We start from the raw sequence: 22,070 nt of genomic DNA, 5'->3' as shown, positions 1-22,070 counted from the left end.
CATTTCTCACTGATACCAAAACCGCTCTACAGCATATCGTACATTGTACGTGCTGTAAGGCAGATCGTATGTTTCCCACTGATACCAAAACCGCTCTACAGCATGTCGTACCGTGTACGTGCTGTAAGGCAGATCGTATGTTTCCCACTGATACCAAAACCGCTCTTGGCATGTCGTAATGTGTACGTGCGGTACGACAGTATCGTATACTTCCCACTCGTACGATAAGCGCTCCCTTACATAATCATTTTTTTTTAATGTATAAAAGCGGTTTGAAAATAAAATTTGAAATAAACGGATATTAATATTTTTGACTTTACCTTTGTAGAAGTTGTACGTAGAGGTATTTGCCCCTCGTTCGAACCCCCCGAGGAATGTCCATCCACACCTGATAACGATTGTTTGGTTGACGGAGATTGTGATTTCTCCTTGAAGTGCTGCAGTGATGGCTGTGGAAAAAGGTGTATAGGTAAATATTAATACATTTTTTCTTGATAAATGGAGTATAGGAAATCGTAAAAAAATTCTCTGGTGTTGTCACGGAAAGAACGTCGTTAGCAGTCATTCTTTGAACTCATTGCTATTATTTTAATAGAATATAGATATGACATAAGAATGAAATAATGAAATAAACCATAGGGAAACTGATCTGGGGAAAAATATCAGTCCCAGAGGGTAGTGGGTTCGATTCAGTTCTACATCTGAAACTCAGAATTGTTTTTCTGAGTTCGCTACCATTCACCATTTTCCATACATTGATTCACTAGTCAAACACAAAGCGCTCAAGCGAGGCGCCAAGGTACTTTCAAAGGATTATTCAAATTTGAGCCTTGCAACCTCGACTAAATGCTTTGTGTTTGACCAGTGAACCGATGTATGGAAAATGGTGAATTGTAATAGTCCCCTTCACAGTTCCCTGCGCCATCTTGAATGGTAGCCGTGCTTTTGCATCGAAGCGAGACGAACGGTGAGCTTGCAATGATAGAGACATGTGAATAATTGTCCAAGGTATCAAAAAAAGGTCTCTATCATTGTCAGCTCAGCGTGAAGGGGACTATTCCGAGTGATATATTCTTTAGTTTAGTATAGACCCCTTGCATGTGACTTCAAAGTAGTTCGACAAAACAAAAGAATTCTAATCTCCCGAGAATTGGAACATATTGTTTTGTCCACCAGATTGAGCTGCATTCCAAAAGTGCTGCAAGGGGTCTATTATCAAACCCATTCAAGGCAAAGAATTCTGATATTAATAGAGCTGTTAAGTGTGTATTATACCAACTTGTCAACCTCCCAAGAACGCGCGTTCTGATTGGCAAATACAGTAGAACCTCCGGGGGAATTGTCAGGTAGCTAGCAGCTTTAAAATAAGTTCCAGGTTGAGTGCATACCTAATATCCGTGAAAAACTATGTAAGAAATTGCACAAATTTGCACACATTAGTAGGTTCAGTAGACCACAGTAGGCCCCACAATAGAACGTAGACCTACAAAACTTTGCACTAATTCGTACAATTTTGTTAGTCAACGTTTTCACGAATATATGATATACACTTTATTACCATTCCTCTTGGTTAAAATAACAGACACTGAGCAATAACATATTGTTTCTTTCAGAGCCACTACCTGAGCCAAGGGTACGTATGACTTGTCAGTATTAGGACATGGGCACCCTATGGTACTATACGACATTTTAAGCCTGGGAAGAGCGTGTGACAGTTTACTGCATGAGGGTGTTGTACTAACTCGTTAAAGTGGGAAATGGGGTGTTCCTGAAATTTCCGCTTGTAAAGAGATGAAAATATACACCTATTTCAATTGATGGTTTTCACGGCGGCCATGTTGGAGGAACTTAACAAAAGAATTGTCAATGAATTCCTTTGTTATATACTCCAACATGGCCGCCGTATCTTTTGTTATTATAATTCTCTTGGGAATGGTTGAAAACCATCAATAAAAACGTTGGCGATTGGCGATAGGCGATAGGCAATAGGCGAAAGGCGAACAGCAATAGGAGATTCCAAGATCCAAGAATAGGTAGCCTCCTTTGCAGCCGCTGTGAGGCGCTTCCGGAAGCGCCTCACAGCGGCTGCAAAGGAGACTAAAAATAGGTGGAATTACCTGTGTTTTTGCTTCTTATTCTAGTCAAGAACAAGGATCTTAGTGTTGATACTGATTCGATGTTTTTACGAAACCATTTCCATGTTGGAATGACCGATCGTCAAAGGCGATGACTGAACGCTCATTGAAATAGGTGTATCTACCAAAGCTTCTTTTGTACTTTAGTGGGGCTTGAATTTTGATCAAAATGTAGGTGAGATCTATCGAGACCAACAGATAATGAGATTGGATTAACATCATTTATTGCAGCCATCCGTAAGATCTACAGAGTTATACTCGCGTTTTGTATTTTTTAGGAACAAATCGTGATAGGTCCAAATGGTCGAAATGGGAGCCCCGGGCCTAAAGGTTTTCCTGGAGAACAAGGTCCCCCAGGTGTAAGTATTTGATTGATGATTTTTCACATATTCATAGTGAAGGTTTGCAGTCATTCACTAGAGAGTCGATACGAAGACTTGAACACCATGTTGGTGGCATTAACATCTTTTGATAAATAACATCAACATGGTTGCGGTGATGTGGTGCGTAAAAGGACAATTGTCATTTAGTAATTTTTCATTGATTACCTGTGGGAACAGTGTGAATAAATCAAAATGAATTTCAAAATGTTTTTGATGTGAAATAGTCAAGGGACTGTTTGTGACCTTTCCATTGTCTCTTTTGTCTGGAATGTTTTCTTTTGTTTTCGATGAAAATGATCAACGTTTTTGAAGCGCTTATTCTCCCTCTCCTTCCTCTCCGGGCAACCACCCTCCCCTTCTTCTTCCCCATTACGAGTCGCTACGCATGCTACACACTACACCTGGCGATAGGAGGACGAAGTTTCACTTCGAGGAGTTCGCATTCCAGTGCATTGCCGTATTTCTATCTCTCGTGCTTTCAAACATTTGGCAAGCTTTCAAAGCCCCTAGTTAGAGCGCATGCAGATAGTAGAGAAAACATCGTGGGGCTAGTAGAAGAGTAGTTAGTTCAATGAACTACCTACTGACGTGTTGTCTGATACTTGATACTAACTTGATACTTATATCTGATTTCTTTTTGAATTTTTAGGCAAGCACTGGTGAGGGAATAAAAGGGCCTCCCGTAAGTATTATCAGTGAGTAACTCATTTTGGGAATACAAATGTTTGCTCTTCGAAATCTAAGTGCCAGGATGTTATAATAATAAGGATAAGAGTCAAAGAAAACCAAGACTAACATCTTTTGTTCACAGGGTCCCATTGAAAGACTCCTCGAAGAAATGATCTCTCTGATTAATATTAAATATAATAAGTATATAAATAGATAAATAAATAAATAAATAGATATATTGGTAAGCGTGCGCGTTGGGTGAAGGTTTTTTGATCACCGGAAGTAGATTTGGCACTGAGACGCCACCACAACATGATCATTCGAGCGGGTTCGTTTTGAAGCATGTGGCGTGGGCGTCCTCTCTAGGACAATATCTATAGCCTTTTCACGTCCTGGTGAGAATGTCAACCTTGAAAACGAAGCAGCGCATAATATAAATGTGCTTACGCTTTGGTATCGAGTCTGCGTCGTCTTTGCCGAATCTGTCTTCTAATGCGTTTACCACTCCTGGGTGGACGGCTTAATGCCTAACAGGTTTTGCAACTCAATTGATAAGGAAGCCGATAGATCGAATTAGAAAAATAAGAAAAGAAAGGAAGAAAAGCCGGGGAACATGGACGAAAAACCCTCGAAGCACAGGAGAGAACCAAGAAACAACTCAACTCACATACGACAACCGGGTCGCATTGGTGAGAGGCGGCGCATTAGCAGCGCACGCCACCCATGTTTCCCGTCTCATTACATTAGCATGAAAAAAATGAAACTAAATTCAGCCTTTGGAAGAAGTTGGTTTAGGTTGCCTAAGTAAGTGTTAGATAAGTAACTACTCGAGTCTTGTTTAATATAGACCTAGAAACGAGATATTTTTTATGTTGTCTCGCATCTAGGGACCACGAGGACCCCGTGGACAACCCGGCTCTCGAGGTGTGCCAGGACCTCCAGGGCCACCGGGATCACCGTCCATTGGACAGGTCAGTCACGTGTATAGTATTATCGTAGATTTACCACCCGTGTGCTGTGTGCTCTCAAAACCCACTTGCCTCGATCAATCATAAAGCGAGATCTATGGTATTAGCGTTGATTTTTGAAGATTGCACTTTCCCTCCTCTTTCGCCCGTGTGCTTTGTGCTCTTATAACGCACTTGCCTCTACCAATCAGAAAGCGAGAGCTATGATAATATGAGCACCTATTTCATATAAACATTAATAGTTTGCCATTCCTAAGAAAGTCGAAAGACTAGAACATGCCAGCCATGTTAGTGGTAGTACGAGAAATGTTTCCTGGAATATATTACAATACACCTTTGTCACGCGACAGCCATGTTTACTGGAACAATAGATTTTCTCCGCGTGGCCTCGCACCCAAGTGCTTCAGGATGAGGCTACGCCGTGTGGTCAATCGAGTCCATGAGGCGGAATCTGCTTGTAAACTGTCCATACTGACTTAGCATATAAATAAACTGTATTTTTTTGATCTTTTAGATTCCAACTTATCCAGGCGAAAAAGGTCCTGTTTATAATCCGCTAATACGACACGATACGATGGCAAGCGTGCGGGTAAGGACATTGCAGTCAGGTAGGGGTGGGGTGGGGTGTGGGGCTGCCACCAAGATACCAAGAGGTTTTGCCACCTAAAGACTACTGTGCTCTTTAAGAAACGGGAAGATTACGGAAAAGGTCGTGTGTGTGTGGGGGGGGGGGGGGGGGGGGGGGGGGGCAGATTGTCGTTGATAACTGTGTAATAGACCTCTCTGGCTTGGTCGTAATGTTTTTCATCAGAATCCGTGTCACAACTGAAAAGAAGAATCGTATCAGCTATAACATGCTTCGCTACTTGATTAACATCACAAGATGAATTCAAACAAGGATCCTCTTGTATTATCGTTTAATCTTGTGTCATTTTTTCTGCTAGGAAATACCGGGACCTCAAGGCCGACCGGGGCCAAAAGGAACCATGGTTAGTATATGATATTAATTTTATCTTAGTAATAACATGAGCCTTGGCACTAGCATTAGTACTAGGAATACAGAGCGCTATTGTATTAAAAAAGGCAATTTATTTGTAGTTGAAAGTGCCTTGTCGCGTTCTAAATTTTTGGGGTGCATATGACGTCATAGCCGCCATGTTGGTTGACTTGAAAAAACCATTTGGTCTTGTTTTCTTTTGTTATGTTAACTAGCATGACGGCCATGTCTTAAGCTCGTTAATTATAATGGTATACAGTCAAAAATCCTCAATCTGAAACGGGTAAATGACGTCACAGCCGCCATTGCTTGACTTGAACAAAAGATTTGGTCCTTCCATTTCTGTGTCTAGTGAATCTGTGACCAATACTCCAGGTTCGAGGTCTCTGTTGCCCAAGGGCGGATCCAGCCAAAATTTTAGGGGAGGGGGGGGGCTAATTGAGTTTGGGGGGGGGGGGGGGGGGGCTAATTGAATTTCTTCCGTCAACACAACGGAAAACAATTTTAAAAAAGCATCTAATTCTTCAGTTTTGTTTTGTTTTTTCCTGGTGAAGGGGGCTTCAGCCCCCCTTTGGCCCCCCCCCCCCCCCGGGATCTGCCCTTGGGTTTAGCCTCGACTTTGTATAGAATATTGATGTTTCCAGTGAAGGTCCGTGGAATTTCGGAGTGTTTCTATTGTTGAAGATGTACATTCTTTACCGTTGGTATTTGTGAATATTTAGGCTCTGAAACGAGGCTAACCCTGAGTAAATGAGTCTGTAATCAAGGAACACAGCGGTAGTTAGGAACTCGAAATACCTCTACTCTCGATTTTAACATCCCCATAATGCCTTGCGTTTTGGGGGGTAACCAATCAAAAAACTGTCCCAAATTGAAAGGTTTCTTATATGAATTTATACTATACCTGGTTTTATCTGTACAATACTGATTATCAGTTTATTCCAAGTTATTTTTGCGTGTACAGATCATGAAGAGTTTTGGTCTTACAGAAAATGTATTGACTTACGAAAAAATGTTTAAAATTTACCTTAAACGTCTTCAAGCTTCTATCTTTTTCTGTTTTTTACTTCTTCATTTTATCTTTGGATACCAAACAAGGTATTTTCAACATTGTCTGATCAGCCTTCAGCAAAATAAGTGGGTTTTTACCCTCTGGTTACCCCCCAAAGACGCAAAGGATTATGGGGATGTGAAAGTCGAGAATTCAGTCAACGAACAAGTACAATACAGCGCAAACTGGTTTTAACCCATGATTTGTCTCGTTGTTATAGGGATATCCCGGTGGACCAGGAAGTAACGGATTATCAGGAGAACAAGGATACTCTGTACGGCAAGAAGTCCTAACTTTAAACACAGGTAGCCCAAGCTTGGTTTCTGTGGTGTCATGTTATAAGGAAATGTATGGGGATTCTTCAAAAATTTCAATCAAATCAACGTAAAATAAAGCCTCGAAATTTTACCCGATCATTGAGAAATAACACTTCTTTCGCTCTGCGAGGTTAATTATTGAATTTAGCCCGAGCGAAAGAAGTTCTATTTCTCAATGATTACGGAAAATCAGTTCAAGGGTTTATTGAAGTTTATTGAAATTTTTGAAGAATCCCCATACATTTCCTGACACCACAGAAACCAAGCTTGGGCTACCTGTGCTTTAAAGTGCCCCTTATCACTAACTCAACACTTATAGTATTGATTCTACATAAAAAGAAAGAATAGTTGAATAGTAAAATATATTTATATGTTTTGAGTGATGCATTGATGACATATGAGGCATTGGAGTTTACTTACTATAATTTGTAAATTGAAGCATTATGAGAAAACAAACTTGCAATAACCTTTCTATAAGCCGCGAGTAAGACGATGATGTTTTATACCAGATGTTTTACTGTCCCAGAATATTTAACAATTATTCGCCGTAGGCGAAGTGAATATCGTGGAATATATACCAAGATACGCGAGTCTTCGAGCGGCGAGGTAAATATTCTCCGATATTTGCTGAGGCTGAGGCAAATAATTGTTTTAGTATAAATACACAGGTGATTTTTTCAAAAAAGAAAAAGAAAATAAAAGAAGATAAAAGACATTTTTTTCCCGGTAACAGCAACAAAGCGGCTGGTCGCCATTTTGGATTATCGCTGGAGGTGATTATCGTGTGATAGTGTGAGTTTCTCGACCAATCAGCGTGCAAGATTTTCAATAATCACCGGTGTATTTTTACTAATTTTGTATATTTAATCATGCCTCCAATGATATCACATCATTAGCATATTGGAAGTATAAACCTTGATATCTCCGAGATGTATCACTCGAATCACAACTATTCACTTCACGTAGAATCAATACTAACGATATCGAGTTAGGGACGAGGGGCACTTTAATCTGAGCCTAATAGTTTAATGTTTTTTCATTTTCAAACATATCAGTATTCATAAACGGTATCCTTTGCTTCAATCACCAATAAATATCATTATAGGACGTTATAGATTCCTCGCAGCAGAGCCTACAACAGCTCATTTTGGACGACAATACAATAATTCAGAATAAAATTCTGTTGTTTTTATACTCCACATTCAGCTGCATTCAGGAAATGAAAAGGGGTCCATAGGCCTCTTGGCGTCCCTTTACTGCTCGTGCAACTACCAAAATGCCTTGCGAATTTCCTTTTTTATTCAAATTTGTATTTCCTCATGAGAATAGTAAAACAATTGCTGCTAATTAACTGAACAAGAGAAAGTGTGCAAGGGATTCTGGTAGTAGTAGCAGTAGTTAATGACGCCATAATACAATTGTCCTATTAACATGCATTATAAGTGGGTGAGAACTATTAAGAAATTAAATTATGACATAGACAATGCACAACTCGTAAATAGTTTTTATAGAATGTAATAGATTTTTTTAGTCATATACATATACCACCCGTCATTCGGGTGTCCATTATTTTTTGTTTGTTTTTTTATTTTATATTTGTTATTAATTTTTATCTAAAATTTATTTATTTATTTATTTATTCAATATGCAGCTTATATAGTTTTTTTATAGATTGTCAATAAATTTTCTATTAAGTGGGTTACATTCTTCCATTGAACTTATATATCTATCTAACAACAGGATTCATTGATAAATAATTTCCAGTATCCTCAATAAATATGTATTGTTTGTTTGTCTTTTCTTAAGTAGAAATTATATGTTACTTTTTAAGAGTCCAAGAGGAGATCCCGGAGCGGTTGGTCAGCCAGGCGCAAAAGGTTTCGAGGTGAGTGAGTACAGCAGGCAAACAAACTCTACTCATATATAAGTAGCCGAGTCCATAGCCCCACTAGACTATTAGACTAAGTATCTGTAAGTTTGGGGTGGGAACCCTGTGGCTTTATGTTAGTTGAATACTCCAGTTTCGAGATCTCTGTTTCTCAAAGCCTCGACTTTGTACTAAATATTCCTGCATTCTAGTGAAGGTCCGTTATAGTTCAGTTTTCGTATGACTGTGAAAAGCTCAGCGCCGTAAGCGTGACGTGCCTCGACCGTGATACGTTCTAGAATTTTAATTGGCTGATTTTTTTCACGTGCAATATGATTTATCTGGCGTATCCCTTGCTGTGTTACGACCGTGTTCGTGCCGTGAACTTTCCACAGTCATACGAAAACTGCACTATTTCAAAGTGTTCGTATTGAAGTTGTGCATTCTTTACTTTTCCGTTCATATTTGTAAATATTTGGACACTGATTCGAAGCTAAGCCTGAGTAAACAAGGCTGTAATCAAGGAACACAGCGGTAATTGATAAGATGTGTGTTTATTGTAAATCAAGGGTGATCGAGGTGCTCCGGGAAAACGAGGAAGGCGTGGCTACCCTGGACCCAAGGGCGTTGTCGGTGACCCCGGTAAAGACGCACATAATGGGAAGGCCGGTCATCAAGGAAAGCGTGGCCGCGTAGGGGAAGCTGGTGGGGCGGGAGAGGATGGTGAGAGGGTAAGTGTAATAATAGATTGTATGTTCTAGAGTAGTAAGCATAAGGTAACGACGACGACATTTTGTTTGTACAAATCATCTATAAAAATGGAACGTCAGTTTTTACTTGTTTGGTTTTTGAATGAAGGAATTGAAAAAAAGGGAAGGAAGGAAGTGCATGTAAGTAGAAGGGAAAAAAGAAAGAAAGAAAGAAAGACAGAAACAAACAAACAAACAAACAAACGAACAAATAAACAAACAAAGAATTAGAAAGGAAGAACGAATGAAAAAAGAAAGAAAGAAAGAAAGAAGGAAAGAAAGAAAAGAAAGAAAGAAAGAAAGAAAGAAAGAAAAAAAGAAAGAAAGAAGAAAGAAGAAAGAAAAAAGAAGAGAAGAAACCCGCCTCCCCACTCCATCACTCTCCGCCTCCCCCACCCTGCACAACTCCACCCCCTCCCCAGCCCCTCTCCCTCCCTCCCTCCCTCCCTCCTCCCTCCCCCCTCCCTCCCCCGCCTCCCTCCCCCTCCCTCCTCCCGCCCTCCCTCCTCCTCCGCCTCCTTCCTCCCTCCTCCTTCCTTCCCTCCCTCTTCCTTCCTTCCTTCCTTCCTTCCTCCCTCCCTCCTTCCTCCCTCCCTCCTCCTTCTCCTCCCCCCCTCCCTCCTCCGCTTAACCCCCCCTCTTTGGATAGGAATCACGAAAAAAAGTTAGTATTCCTTCCAGAATCTACCTGTACAAACGTATCCATGTAGGCATAACGTATGAGTGACTGTACTGTATTGCGTTACGCTAGTCACGCAAGTAAAGGTTAAATGGTATATTTTCAGGGACCAGATGGAGAACCAGGCGAAGAAGGACCCGTTGGTAAACAAGTACGTTTTAAAACCATTTTATACATCAAAACTGTGTTAAGCTACATAAATTTGTTTACCTTGTGCGTAGTGTTTTCCCATTTCAGACCACTTGTCATTTCGGATTGAATACACTTCTTTTCTTCCAAACGAACTAGTCTCGTCCCTGCTTCTCATTTACAGCTCTCCCAAATTCAAAATGCGGACGCGTCAGAGCTAACAGAGGTTTATGCGTGACATCAGGCCCGAAAGCGACGAGAGTAGCCTGGGGACGAAGGCTACAAACAAAGGAACAATGCTGAAGGGAATGACAAGTGGTTTGAAGCAGAGGTCATTACTGTGTAATCTTTGCGAACATGTTTGGTTTTGCATCTTGTGACGTCATAGTGGTTGGACGAATTTCTAAAAGATTTGGTAGAATGAGTGAATATTTAGAAGTACCTGTTATAAAAATAATAACCGAAAATAGTGCGACTATTTTGGAGGAAGGCCTTTCTTTAAGTTGCTCGATGCTCAAAGCGGCTTGCATCTAGTTCCGTGACGAAGACGTGACCACAACTTTGGATTAATCCACAAGGTGCCCAAGATTTTGAGCCGAGAAATTTGATTCTTTGTCTTCCTATTCTTTAGGGTCCAGCTGGACGTAAAGGAATTCAAGGACCTTTTGGGACAGTTGGAATGCAGGTATAAAAATATATACGGTATATACGGTATATACGGTATATACGGTATATATGATATATGATATTTTCTATTACCAGTCAAGTGCATGGCAGGAATATTATTTTGCATTGATTCAAATGGCTTTAGTTGGGTGTAGTGGGTAGCATTGGGTGCATGTAACAGGGTGGGTTTAGTTGGGTATATTGGGTAGTATCGGGTGCAAGGTGGGTTTAATCGAGTGGTTTAGTCTTTAGACTGGGTAGTATTGGGTACATGCATGTCTAGGCTTTTCAAGGCATTAAGTCATATGGGCCCTATTAAGCATGATTGGTACCTGGATAGGTGACCTAAACGTACTTACTCGAGCTTTCCCCCCTATTTTTCGTGTTGCTTTTCGATTTAAAAAGTCATCGGTATTTTGCTAAAATCATAGAATCTATATATTGGTGAGGTTTCACTAGTTGTATTCCTGGAAACTTAATAGATCGTTATATAGGTACTTAGATACCCGCCGATATTTAGTATGTAAATCAATGTAAATCACCTCCTTACGTTGTAATCATATTCTATGTTACGTCTTCAGGGTCCTATTGGGAATAGTGGCCCGGCTGGTAGAATGGGAGTTCAGGTAAGCTTTGTTGGCATTTTAAGCCATATTTTTTATGAGGACGATAAATTCAAAGTGATTGCCTTTCCAGCTTCTTCCATTATTTGGAACGAAAGAACAAACGAATGAATCAATGAATAAATAAACGGACGAAAGGATAAATCAACAAAGAATATATTAATAAATATTTTTCTTATTGAAAAATTTTTGTTTTGTTTGATGATTATCAGGGTTCAGCTGGTCCGAGTGGTGCTCCTGGTAAACCTGGTGTACCAGGTCCCAAGGGCAAAGAAGGCCCACGAGGGGAGAAGGGATATGCTGGCGTTGAAGGAGATAGAGGAGACAGAGGAAAACCGGGTGTCAAGGGTGCTAATGGTAACATCGGTAGAGCTGGTGTTCCAGGAAGACCTGGGGCAAAAGGAGTTCACGTGAGCAAACATTTCTATGTATCTACAGTAGAACCTGTACTTGACGACCAACGTCTATTTAAGCGACCAACGCGGTCCATTTTTGCGGAGTAAGAAACACCAGATAACCGGGAGAAGAGTATTAGAAACGCATAATAGAACCAAAAAACTTTGCTCACATATGATGACGCGTCTATCGTTGAAACCTTCGAAACACTGGTTGAAGAGGGGGCACATTAGCAGAGCACCGGCACGCTACCGCGCAGGGGAAAAAATCTATGAAAACGTGGACTTGGATTTGAATAGATGACCAAGGGCTAGGATATTTCCGTAATTTCTATACTTCTGGGCCCGGTTGTAAGGGTGGATAGCGCTATCCGACGGCTAAATCTTTTCCAGTGGATAAATTTATTGGATAACAGCAGCGCTATCCACCCTTTGTACATCCGGGCCCAGATCAAAATTTTTGTGATCTTTTTCTCGTATTGATAATTCCACAGGGTGACCGCGGAGAACAAGGTGTCTCTGGTATACAAGGCAACCCAGGACCTCGGGTAAGTCACGTCAATAGCCCATTACCGAGATGTCGTTACCAAGTACATCATAGCGAGGCTACGGGCGAAGATACGCTTGGTGCCGAGAAATATAAAAGCTTTCCTTGAGAAGTTTTGTCTTTGACTTTTTTTTATAAGGTGGCATATTGCTCATTCGCCTGTTAAAGACAGGGGTCGGAGAAATATAGGGGAGGGGTCGGAGAGGGGTCGGAGAGGGGTCGGAGAGGGGTCGGAGAGGGGTCGGGGAGGGGTCGGGGAGAGGTCGGGGAGAGGTCAGGGGGAGAGAGAGAGGGCTAAAGAGCAGACAAAAAAGTAATACACAACCCTGGGGTTCAGTGGAGCCAGAAAAGCTAAACAAATGATTGTTATAATCTTAGCCTTATTCCGTGTGATACATTGATCAAGATTTGTCTCACTAATTTATTGAATTGTTTTCCTTCTTGAAACTCCTGAAAAGGGCTCATGGAGTAATGAACCCATCCCTTTTTCCTCAAAAATCGATTGGAACAGCTTGATTGTTAAATTTCTATGGAAGATACCCCCCAAAACACCATGGAAAAGAACTTTTAGTTTGAACCAATGTTTTCCCACCTCAAACCACGTGTCATTCCCTAGGGTATGATTTCTTTGTTTAACGATTGCACATGAGAAGATACACGAGTATGGATACATAACTTTAACAAAGAATCTTATTCTCAAGAGAATGATGCGTGCCTTGCAGTAGGAAAACATTTCACCACCCTCCTAATATAATTCTCCAAAAGTGATTTCAATGATATACTGGCTTGTCATAGAGTGCATACCATATATCCGTGAAAACCCTTGTAAGAAATTGCACACATTTGCACAAATTAGTATGCTCAGTGGAAACAGTAGACCGTAAACCTACAAAACTTTCTACTAGTTTGTACGATTTTGTTTACTTTTCACGGATATATGGTTATCTCTCTTATGCGGAAGATGCCCAGGATGACCCAGATTTAATTTCCGACAAATGATATAAGCATAATTTTATATCGGTTTAGGGATACAACGGAGCCGAGGGACCGCGGGGTAGCCCAGGACAAACGGTAAGTTGCGGCTACGTGCTTGTGTCACACATTTTTACCAAAAAAAGAAATACTCCAGTTTCGAAATTTCTTTGCTCAGACATAGTTGTGTGTGTCTTCAGCCATTCAACCGAAACACCTGGCATTTTAATCAACTCGTATTGTTCCGTAGTACGTACATTCCTTACTACACAATGGACCTTAATAAGAGAAAAGAACACATTTGTACGCAATCGAGGCTAAGACTGAGCAAACGCGAACTCGAAATTGGAGTATTGTAAAGAGAGAAACCGGCTCTTTATTGTTACTGGAAGGCACCTGAGGCATGAAGACAATACTACAATAGCCAAAGATAAAGAATTTGGAGCTAAACAATACCTTGTAAAACAAAAAACCTAACCCTGAATAGACCCCTTGCATGTAAAGTCAAAGCAGCTCAATTTGGAGGACAAAGCAAAAGAATTTCAATCTCATGAGAACTGAAAACATTGTTGTGTCGTCTAAATTGAGCTGCATTCCGACGTGCTTCAAGTGGTCTATATAATAAAGCTTGCTACACCAAGAAAGACCCGAGAAACCTACCTGTCTGAGAAACCGTAAACCACTCAATTTTGTGTCATGCTTCCCAGCTTCTCTCATGTTCTCTCAGCAGTTCACGTGTTCAGATCCAAGTATCTCAGACTCAAAACTATTTATATATTTTTTATTTTTTAATATTATTTTCTATATGTTAGGGCGACAGAGGTAAAGATGGCGGCATAGGTCCCGTGGGGAACAAAGGACGACCGGTAAGATTTCCCTTAGATATCTCTGCTCACTGTTACCAAACATATATAAATGGTTGGATGGGAGATCAAAGATTAAACAATGACATTTCCATTCTTTCATTTGCTCACTGTTCATTTTCCACTGAAGATGATCGTATCCCTTAGAATCTCTGATTGCATTCACCACCAACAAGTCCTTCCTCTAAGGACTACACTGCTCATGCATGATTTTCAAGGTTGGCAAGTCTCAGCTCAGGGTACTAATGCGCCTTATTTCTCAATTGACACGGTTTCCTTTGTCATTAAAAAAGGTTCTTAAATTCTTCGGAAAACCCAGATTCTTAAAGCCATCGGCGGAATTGATATCAACAGGGGAGAACGGGGCTGAATTATAAACCCGGGATAGGTTTTTAATTACACGGATATATTGTAAGCACTTTATTTCCAAAAGAACAAAGCTACAGTAATCTACCTCTCTGAATTCAATATAATTTAATATTTCGTGTTTTGCATCGAAACAATGGAATTTAGGGCTTAGTTGATATTTAATAGATAATTGCTGAGGCACGCAGCATTCGTAGGTATAATGCAGGCAGCTGAGGGCTACGCCCTCAGCTGCCTGCATTATACCTACGAATGCTGCGTGCCGAAGTGATTATCTAGTATAATTATTGTTCTTATCAAAATCCAATTGTTTTCTTTCTAGCTTGTTTATCATAGAAACAAAGCCAATAATGAATGAACTAAATATGTCTGATTTTCCTCTATGCATTCGTTGGGATAATGCAGACTGAAAACAATGGATTTTGATAAGATCAGTAATTATTTTAAACCAGTTCAAACGCACGGGCTCGGTTTTGCGTTAGAATTCAAGACCTCGGGCCTGTCATACCAAAAGAATAAGTATTTAGACTTAAAAAACTCTACGCGCACATGAAGTCCAGGAATCAAACCGGATACCCCAGAGGTGAGACGGGCGAGTGGACTACCGCTACACCAACCTTAAACCTAGTTCGCTGTATAAAGCATAGTTTATAGTTTAAAGTGTAACGGATGATGACATTAAGGCCCAGAACTTCACAAGAGCCGAACCTAATTGGAACAATGGATAATGAGGCGATTTTTCTTTGATGCAATAGGTTCGGCTCATGTAAAGTTCGAATTAGTCCAAGTCTGAAAAATTTGGATAAACTTTTATCAATCAGAACAGTTATTATTTTTCTTACTGTTATTTCATTGCTTATTGTTTTTCTTTCTTCTTCTTCAGGGCAGACCAGGCGTTACTGGCATGAGAGGATTACCAGGAGTACCTGGACGAAGGGTGAGTGTTCTTGCAGTACTCAAGTCTCGTTACAGATAATGACTCTCTTTTTAATCAATTCCTTGCACCAACTAGCTGATCAAGGGTCACAGCATAAGCCTTTCCAAGGTTGAGGAAAAAATTGGGTCGAGTTGGGATTGCAGTGCTTTGGCGGACTATTTTAGGGAACATATGGTGTTTGTTTTGTCTACTAAAACAGTCCCGCAATGAACTGCAATGACAACTCGACCCATTTTTCCCCCCTTAATCCCAATAATTTGTTGTAGTCGAAAAAGTCACGTGAATATAAATATAATTTGGATTGCTATGCGGTCACATGACTCACAAAAAGGCGGGAAATTATATTCAGAATTCAAGAGACATTGTGATTGCTCCTATAGACTCTTTTAATTAATCCCACAATGCCTAATTTTCCGCATTTGACGTTAAATTTATCCGCTTGAATTTTTTTAAACGAAATGAAAAAGAATAAATTTGACGTCAAATGCGGAAATTAGAGCATTGTGGGATTTATTGAAAGGGTCTATAGTCACGTGACTAAAAGCGCGGGGAAAATATCAGAACTTGAATTTTTAAAAAATCCGTCCTTTTTTCACGTGGATAGCACTTAATTAGCCAGTGGCTAACAAACCTGTGGCCCTCATTCCATGATCGAATTGGAATTTAGGAGTTGATTTTTGGGGAGGGAGGAAACCCTCGAAGCACAGGAGAGAACCAACAAACACCTCTACTCATACACAACACCGAACCCGTCGGTTCTCGAACTCGGGTCGCATTGATGAGAGGCAAGCGCTCACACCGCTACGCCACCCATGCTTCCCTAAAATTAAGAAATAGACATCGAAATAGCTCCAGTAGCCGATCACGTAACTAACGCGAGGAAATAATTTTGCCTAATTTGGAAATCCGTTTGATAAACAGAGAAATTGCTACCGTAGACACTTGACTAAAAGTGTGGGAAAATATTTCTTAATTTTGCTATTTTATTATATAATCTGATTGGTTATTATTTAGGGTGCACGCGGAGACTCCGGAGAAGAGGGTCCGGAAGGAAATCCTGGAGAAAGGGTAAGAATTTCTCCTCATACTTTTACCTGTGCCACAAACTCTCTGTACGACCGTTCGATCAGTATGATCGTTTGCTTAGTCAGTCGTCGGCTCGTTCATGCGTGCGTGTGTGCGCGCGACCATTTGTCTGTTTCTTTTTCATTCGCTTGCTCATTTCATACTTCTCTTCTTCACACATCTCAGTTTTATTATTTTATTTCTTTTTCCTCATGATTTGTCTGTTGTTTAGGGAGTACCTGGAGCACAGGGTGTTGCTGGACCCGACGGGTTGCGAGGTAGAAAGGTATTGAATATGCTTTATACATTATCACCGAAAGTAAACCCTGGCCTCATGTCTGGTCATTGTACCTTTATCATATGATGGGCTTATTTTAGAAGAGAGGGAAGTTTGCGTTTCCAAATGTGCTCCGCGAATTTTTTTTATTATTTCTACTTGTCGTCTCTATCGTAACAGTCACAACCATAACGCCTTATTTTGTCTATTCACGGTGGTCACACTAGTACGCATCCAGTCTCATACCCAGAGCTCCTCGGTCTCGTTCGGGGAAGGAACGAGACCGTGGAGCTCTGGGTACGAGACTGGTATACAAAGCTGCAAAGGTTGAATGTTGTTTCAGTGCACTTTTCGTATTTGAGTACAGTGTCTCACTGAAGTTAGTCTATTTTCCCACCCTTCCCTGCTGTTGCTCTCCTTGGTTAGTCTATTTTCCAACCCTTCCCTGCTGTTGCTCTCCTTGGTTAGTCTATTTTCCCTCCCCTCCCTGCTGTTGCTCTCCTTGGTTAGTCTATTTTCCCACCCTTCCCTGCTGTTGCTCTCCTTGGTTAGTCTATTTTCCCTCCCCTCCCTGCTGTTGCTCTCCTTGGTTAGTCTATTTTCCCACCCTTCCCTGCTGTTGCTCTCCTTGGTTAGTCTATTTTCCCACCCTCCCTCCCTGCTGTTGCTCTCCTTGGTTAGTCTTTTTTCCCACCTTCCCTCCCTCCCTTGCGCTGTTTTGGCTCTTTCTAGAGCTCCACCAGGTTTGCCTCCATTTTTCAATCAGGAGTGCAGTGGGGCCACCCTGAATAGAATACCATTTTAGAAGGGAATTTGCGTTTCCAAATATGCTCTCAAAATATAGTGAAGTGACCCTAATAGTTCTCTTAAGATTAAATTAACGACTGTGTTTCAATATGATTACAGAATGTTTTGTCATTCCGTGTAGATGATACAAGAATAGAAAACCTTGATGTCCAATGCTTTGGTTTGGGTTTGGATCTTATAGACCCCTTGCATGTGACGTCAAAACAGTTTAATTTGGAGGACAAAATAGAAACATTTAAATCTCCTGAAAATTGGAGACCTTTTGTTATGTCTTCCAAATGGAACTGCATTACGACGTACTGAAAGGGGTCTATTTTTAGATCGATCCTGAAAAATGAACTCCTAAATTCCAATTGGAATTTCAGTAGGTTAAGAGGTACTCTGTGGAAATGGCACTGCTAAATCCCATTTCTTTTATTTTAATTTTGTTTATTTATTCATTCATTTATATCTATCTAGGGACCTGAAGGGGTACGCGGCAAACGAGGCCTTCGTGGAAGGAAGGGAGACCATGTAAGTATATTATCTCTTCCTTGTGGATTATTTATCTTGCCGTTTTCATTGTGTCACTAGCCTTGAGCAATCGATATGGGGTGCCCTGTCGTAAACGGGTGTCATCATGGGCGCAATCAACCATTCCTACTCCAATGAAACTTATCAACCAACATGTTGGCCCTTTCATTGTTGTTAAATCTCGAGAAATTTGGCTCATATGGTTGCACTTCCGGAATAGACCCCTTGCAGTACGTCGGCTTAATTTAGAGGACAACAATAGGTTTTCAATTATCTGGAGATTGAAATTCTTTCGTTTTCTCCTCAAAATTGAGCTGCTCTGACGTCACACGCAAGGGCTTTATTGCTGGTGTTCACAGAAGAAGGACTTGGCGGTGGGGGGATAGATGACGTTGCAACAATATGAAAATATACATCTTATATTTCGCATGCGTGAGGAAAGAAGTTGTTTCACTAATTCAGTTGGACATCTTTCTAGGGCGAAACTGGAGCTGATGGTCGGGACGGGTTACCTGGTGAACCGGTGAGTATATCAATGAATATATATATATATATATATATGTATACGTACGTACGTACGTACGTACGTACGTATGTATGTATGTATATATATATATATATACCAACATGCAAACCAACTGACAGACTCGGCTACGCCTTGGCCTTTATACCGGATTAAACACTCCTGTTCGTTTTTTAAAGACTACGACTGCGTTAACACGGTACCGCACTCCTGTTCGTTTTTTAAAGACTACGGCTGCGTTAACACGGTACCGCACTCCTGTTCGTTTTTTAAAGACTACGACTGCGCTTTAACACGGTACCGCACTCCTGTTCGTTTTTTAAAGACTACGACTGCGCATTAACACGGTACCACACTCCTGTTCGTTTTTTAAAGACTACGACTGCGCTTTAACACCGTACCACACTCCTGTTCGTTTTTTAAAGACTACGACTGCGCTTTAACACGGTACCGCACTCCTGTTTGTTTTTTAAAGACTACGGCTGCGCGTACACGGTACCGGTCGTATTTTTATCTATCCGAACAAAAATTCGTACTCCTAGCCGTGCAAATTTGGATCCGTTTCCGTGTAAACAAAACATACTTTTATACAATTAAAGAGATGGTTCCGTGTAAACGGTATAAGGTACATGTCAGAATTTTGACAGGTTAAAAATTTGTCCCGTACCGTGTAAACGCAGCCTACAAATATCATAAGGAAAAGAAAGAGTACTTTGTTTACATGTAATGGTGGTCTGAAGATCGAACTCACGACTACAAGTGTTGTTAAACTGTGCATTAGCATTGCACCCCACCCTGCTGCTGATACCAACTAGTAAACAAAGAATTGGTCAAGATTACATGAAAAACGTCATACTTTACCTTTTGCCCAATTTCTGGGGTGCATGTGACATCATAGTCACCATTTTGGTTTTGGTTTGTTCTGTTATGTGTCAACCAACATGGCGGAAACGTCTTTTGTCTTTTTATTCTCATTGGAAGGGATACACCCACCAACAAAAAGTTATGAATATTTTCTCGATTCTTCAGGGTATTCGTGGACGACCGGGCACATCAGGAAAAGACGGCTATCCTGGATCTGTTGTGAGTCTTTAGTATTGGCTATAGATTACCATAGGGTCGTCACGCAATGTTTTTCTTTAACGTTGCGCGCGACGACGTGACGACCCAAAGGATATTTGTATATCGTAAGAAGTGTGATAGGAAAATGTGTCTGGTCATCTTAGGAGCTCTTATTGTATTTTGTTTCATCTTAGGGTAAAAACGGTGATGATGGAATAGCCGGGGAAGATGGTCTTCAGGTAACTACAACTTTCCCACTACTACCAAACCAACATACGGCAATATAGGTACATGCGCAGTGGTGCAGAGCAGACAAGAACAATTAAGAACCACTCTTACGTTCCTTCCTCCCTTTTCTCCTCATCCTGCATCCTCCACAGAATGCGCTGCTGCCGAGGCTACACTAGCAACTATCTGACTATCTACTGGTTCGTCAGTGTTCAATTTGAATAATTCATATAACGTTCAACTGTGTATTTTTTTTCTCCAGGGGCCACCGGGACCAGTTGGCTCTGAAGGACTGCCGGGACCAAAAGGAGATGCGGTTAGTTCAAAACAAGCGCTTGATAAAGTCTTGTTTCTTTTTTATCTATTATCTATCTGCTATCTACCTTTTCCAAATGGGAACTTAACAATGTGCAGGAGGCAGGGGTCAAATGTATTTTTGTAATACAGTTTTTTTCGTTTTCCGTTCCTTTACTAAAGGAATTTACAGAGCGCTCAAGAAATGTGAGAAACAACGGCTTATGCGGTTCGTGTTTCTCTCACTCGTTCACTATCTCCCTCTTTTTTCATCTTTCTTCTTTTCGGCACTTTCTGCATGCTAAAATGAGCTGCGCACGCTGCATTGCATGTTGTCACAATCTTTTAAAAGCTAACTATCGTGAATTATTTATAGGGTGCGTCAGGAACTAAAGGTATCTCTGGACGACCCGGTAAAATCGGCTCTAAAGTGAGTATTTACATGTGTTATCACACATGTATTCATTGTGAGGTAGCGCGCATTCGCTACCTTCGAATACGCGAAATATTCTAAGGTATTGATAATACAATATCATTCTATTATTATACGGCAAACTCAATTTCCCGTTTTTACGACCATTTTTCAAGTGCAATTACAGAGCGATAAAACACGGTCCGTGAACCGGTTTTGAAAGCTTTCACTCGTAAAATTATCATAACTAGCAGTGTAACAAACTCTATTTATTGTTGACAGGGTAATAGAGGCGAAGCTGGAGCCATGGGTGATGCTGGTAAACGCGGAATAATGGTAACACCGCTTGAGCTTCAAATATTCAAACTTCCACTGAGTTTTTGGGTACCAAGAAACGTTTTCAATACTGATCGTAAGATCATTGTTCTTGTAGGGAGCTCCTGGGCAGTTAGGCGAACAAGGAAACCAAGGACCTGAAGGAGATCGGGTGAGTATAACGTGCTATATGAGGGTTGTATGAGGGGTATCACTGCTATCACCTGATGGTACAAAGTCTCTATACACAGATTTTGCAGAAACCTTTAATTTATCAAAACACCCTATTCAAAGTCAGTGGAGGTGGGAGACGTGGTGGCAAATTTGTAACCTTTTTTGTAATCACATCCTCCACTCCACGCGGAAAGCTAAGAATTGTGGAAACCAGGCAAATGTTGGAGGAAAAAAGTACTTCAATTCCCAAGCTCACTCTTCCCTTCCTTTCCCAATAACGTACTGTTATTCAGAGTTGTATCGGACAAGCTTATACCCAGTATGTAAGAAGCATAAGGCACTACAGAAGTTTTCGTATGACTGTGAAAAGCTCAGTGCCGTAAGCGTGACGTGCCGTGACCGTGATGCTTTCTAGAATTTTAATTGAGTGATTTTTTCCCCACGCGCAATGTAATTGGTCTGACAGTGCAGTGACATTAGCGTGACCGTGTCCGCGCCGTGTTTATGTTGTGTTCTGGGTATTTGATTGGATGGAGAGTAAATTCTCGAGCAATGTGATTGGTCTGGCGTATCCCTTGCCGTGTCACGACCGTGATCGTGGCGTGAGCTTTACGCAGTCATACGAAAACCTGCTATTTAGGTAAGCTATAACATACGTCAATGTTTGTAGGGTTCTGTGGGCAAGCAAGGCATCCAAGGAGTCAGTGGGTCGAAAGGTGAACAGGTAAGTCGATTAATATCAATATTAATTATTATTATTTATAAATAGTTAATTAATAATAGTAATTGGATTTAATATGTTTAGGGATTCCCTGGAGACAGAGGATCAGATGGCCTGCCTGGAAAACCGGTAAGAAAAAAAGATGAATTGATGGTTTTCACGTCGGCCATGTTGGAGGAACTTAACAAAAGAATTGTCAATGAATTCTTTTGTTATATCATCCAACATGGTGTCGTGTCTTCTGTTATTTAATTCTCTTGGGAATGGCTGAAAACCATCAATTGGACTTGAGTTTGCTCCAGTCCATAGGAATTACTCTCACCTAATACATGAAACAGTCCTGTTGAGTAATAAATAGTTATTAGG

At 40.8% G+C, this 22,070-nt stretch overlaps 1 protein-coding gene across 1 annotated transcript in view; it reads left to right on the top strand.

Moving 5' to 3' along the window:
- LOC116308160 (uncharacterized) overlaps positions 1–22,070 on the top strand; it is a 47,315-nt gene that overhangs the window by 3,169 nt on the left and 22,076 nt on the right. Inside the window, exons 2-31 of the mRNA XM_031718546.2 lie at positions 329–469; positions 1,614–1,633; positions 2,414–2,494; positions 3,168–3,200; positions 4,075–4,158; positions 4,670–4,744; positions 5,100–5,144; positions 6,424–6,477; positions 8,352–8,405; positions 8,957–9,118; positions 9,922–9,966; positions 10,576–10,629; positions 11,192–11,236; positions 11,446–11,643; positions 12,123–12,176; positions 13,202–13,246; positions 13,960–14,013; positions 15,260–15,313; positions 16,328–16,381; positions 16,611–16,664; positions 17,922–17,975; positions 18,454–18,498; positions 19,528–19,581; positions 19,755–19,799; positions 20,051–20,104; positions 20,459–20,512; positions 20,777–20,830; positions 20,928–20,981; positions 21,654–21,707; positions 21,789–21,833. Coding sequence (XP_031574406.2) covers positions 329–469; positions 1,614–1,633; positions 2,414–2,494; positions 3,168–3,200; positions 4,075–4,158; positions 4,670–4,744; positions 5,100–5,144; positions 6,424–6,477; positions 8,352–8,405; positions 8,957–9,118; positions 9,922–9,966; positions 10,576–10,629; positions 11,192–11,236; positions 11,446–11,643; positions 12,123–12,176; positions 13,202–13,246; positions 13,960–14,013; positions 15,260–15,313; positions 16,328–16,381; positions 16,611–16,664; positions 17,922–17,975; positions 18,454–18,498; positions 19,528–19,581; positions 19,755–19,799; positions 20,051–20,104; positions 20,459–20,512; positions 20,777–20,830; positions 20,928–20,981; positions 21,654–21,707; positions 21,789–21,833 — 1,919 coding nt within the window. The remainder of the gene's footprint in view (positions 1–328; positions 470–1,613; positions 1,634–2,413; positions 2,495–3,167; positions 3,201–4,074; positions 4,159–4,669; positions 4,745–5,099; positions 5,145–6,423; positions 6,478–8,351; positions 8,406–8,956; positions 9,119–9,921; positions 9,967–10,575; positions 10,630–11,191; positions 11,237–11,445; positions 11,644–12,122; positions 12,177–13,201; positions 13,247–13,959; positions 14,014–15,259; positions 15,314–16,327; positions 16,382–16,610; positions 16,665–17,921; positions 17,976–18,453; positions 18,499–19,527; positions 19,582–19,754; positions 19,800–20,050; positions 20,105–20,458; positions 20,513–20,776; positions 20,831–20,927; positions 20,982–21,653; positions 21,708–21,788; positions 21,834–22,070) is intronic.

This window comes from Actinia tenebrosa, unplaced genomic scaffold (assembly GCF_029948245.1).
Source record: "Actinia tenebrosa isolate PJP-AT-01 unplaced genomic scaffold, QUT_ActTen_1.0 PGA_scaffold4__44_contigs__length_22323623, whole genome shotgun sequence".
NCBI lineage: Eukaryota > Metazoa > Cnidaria > Anthozoa > Actiniaria > Actiniidae > Actinia > Actinia tenebrosa.
The sequence above is the reverse complement of the archived record's forward strand: the minus strand, read 5'-3'. Positions and strand labels throughout refer to the sequence as shown.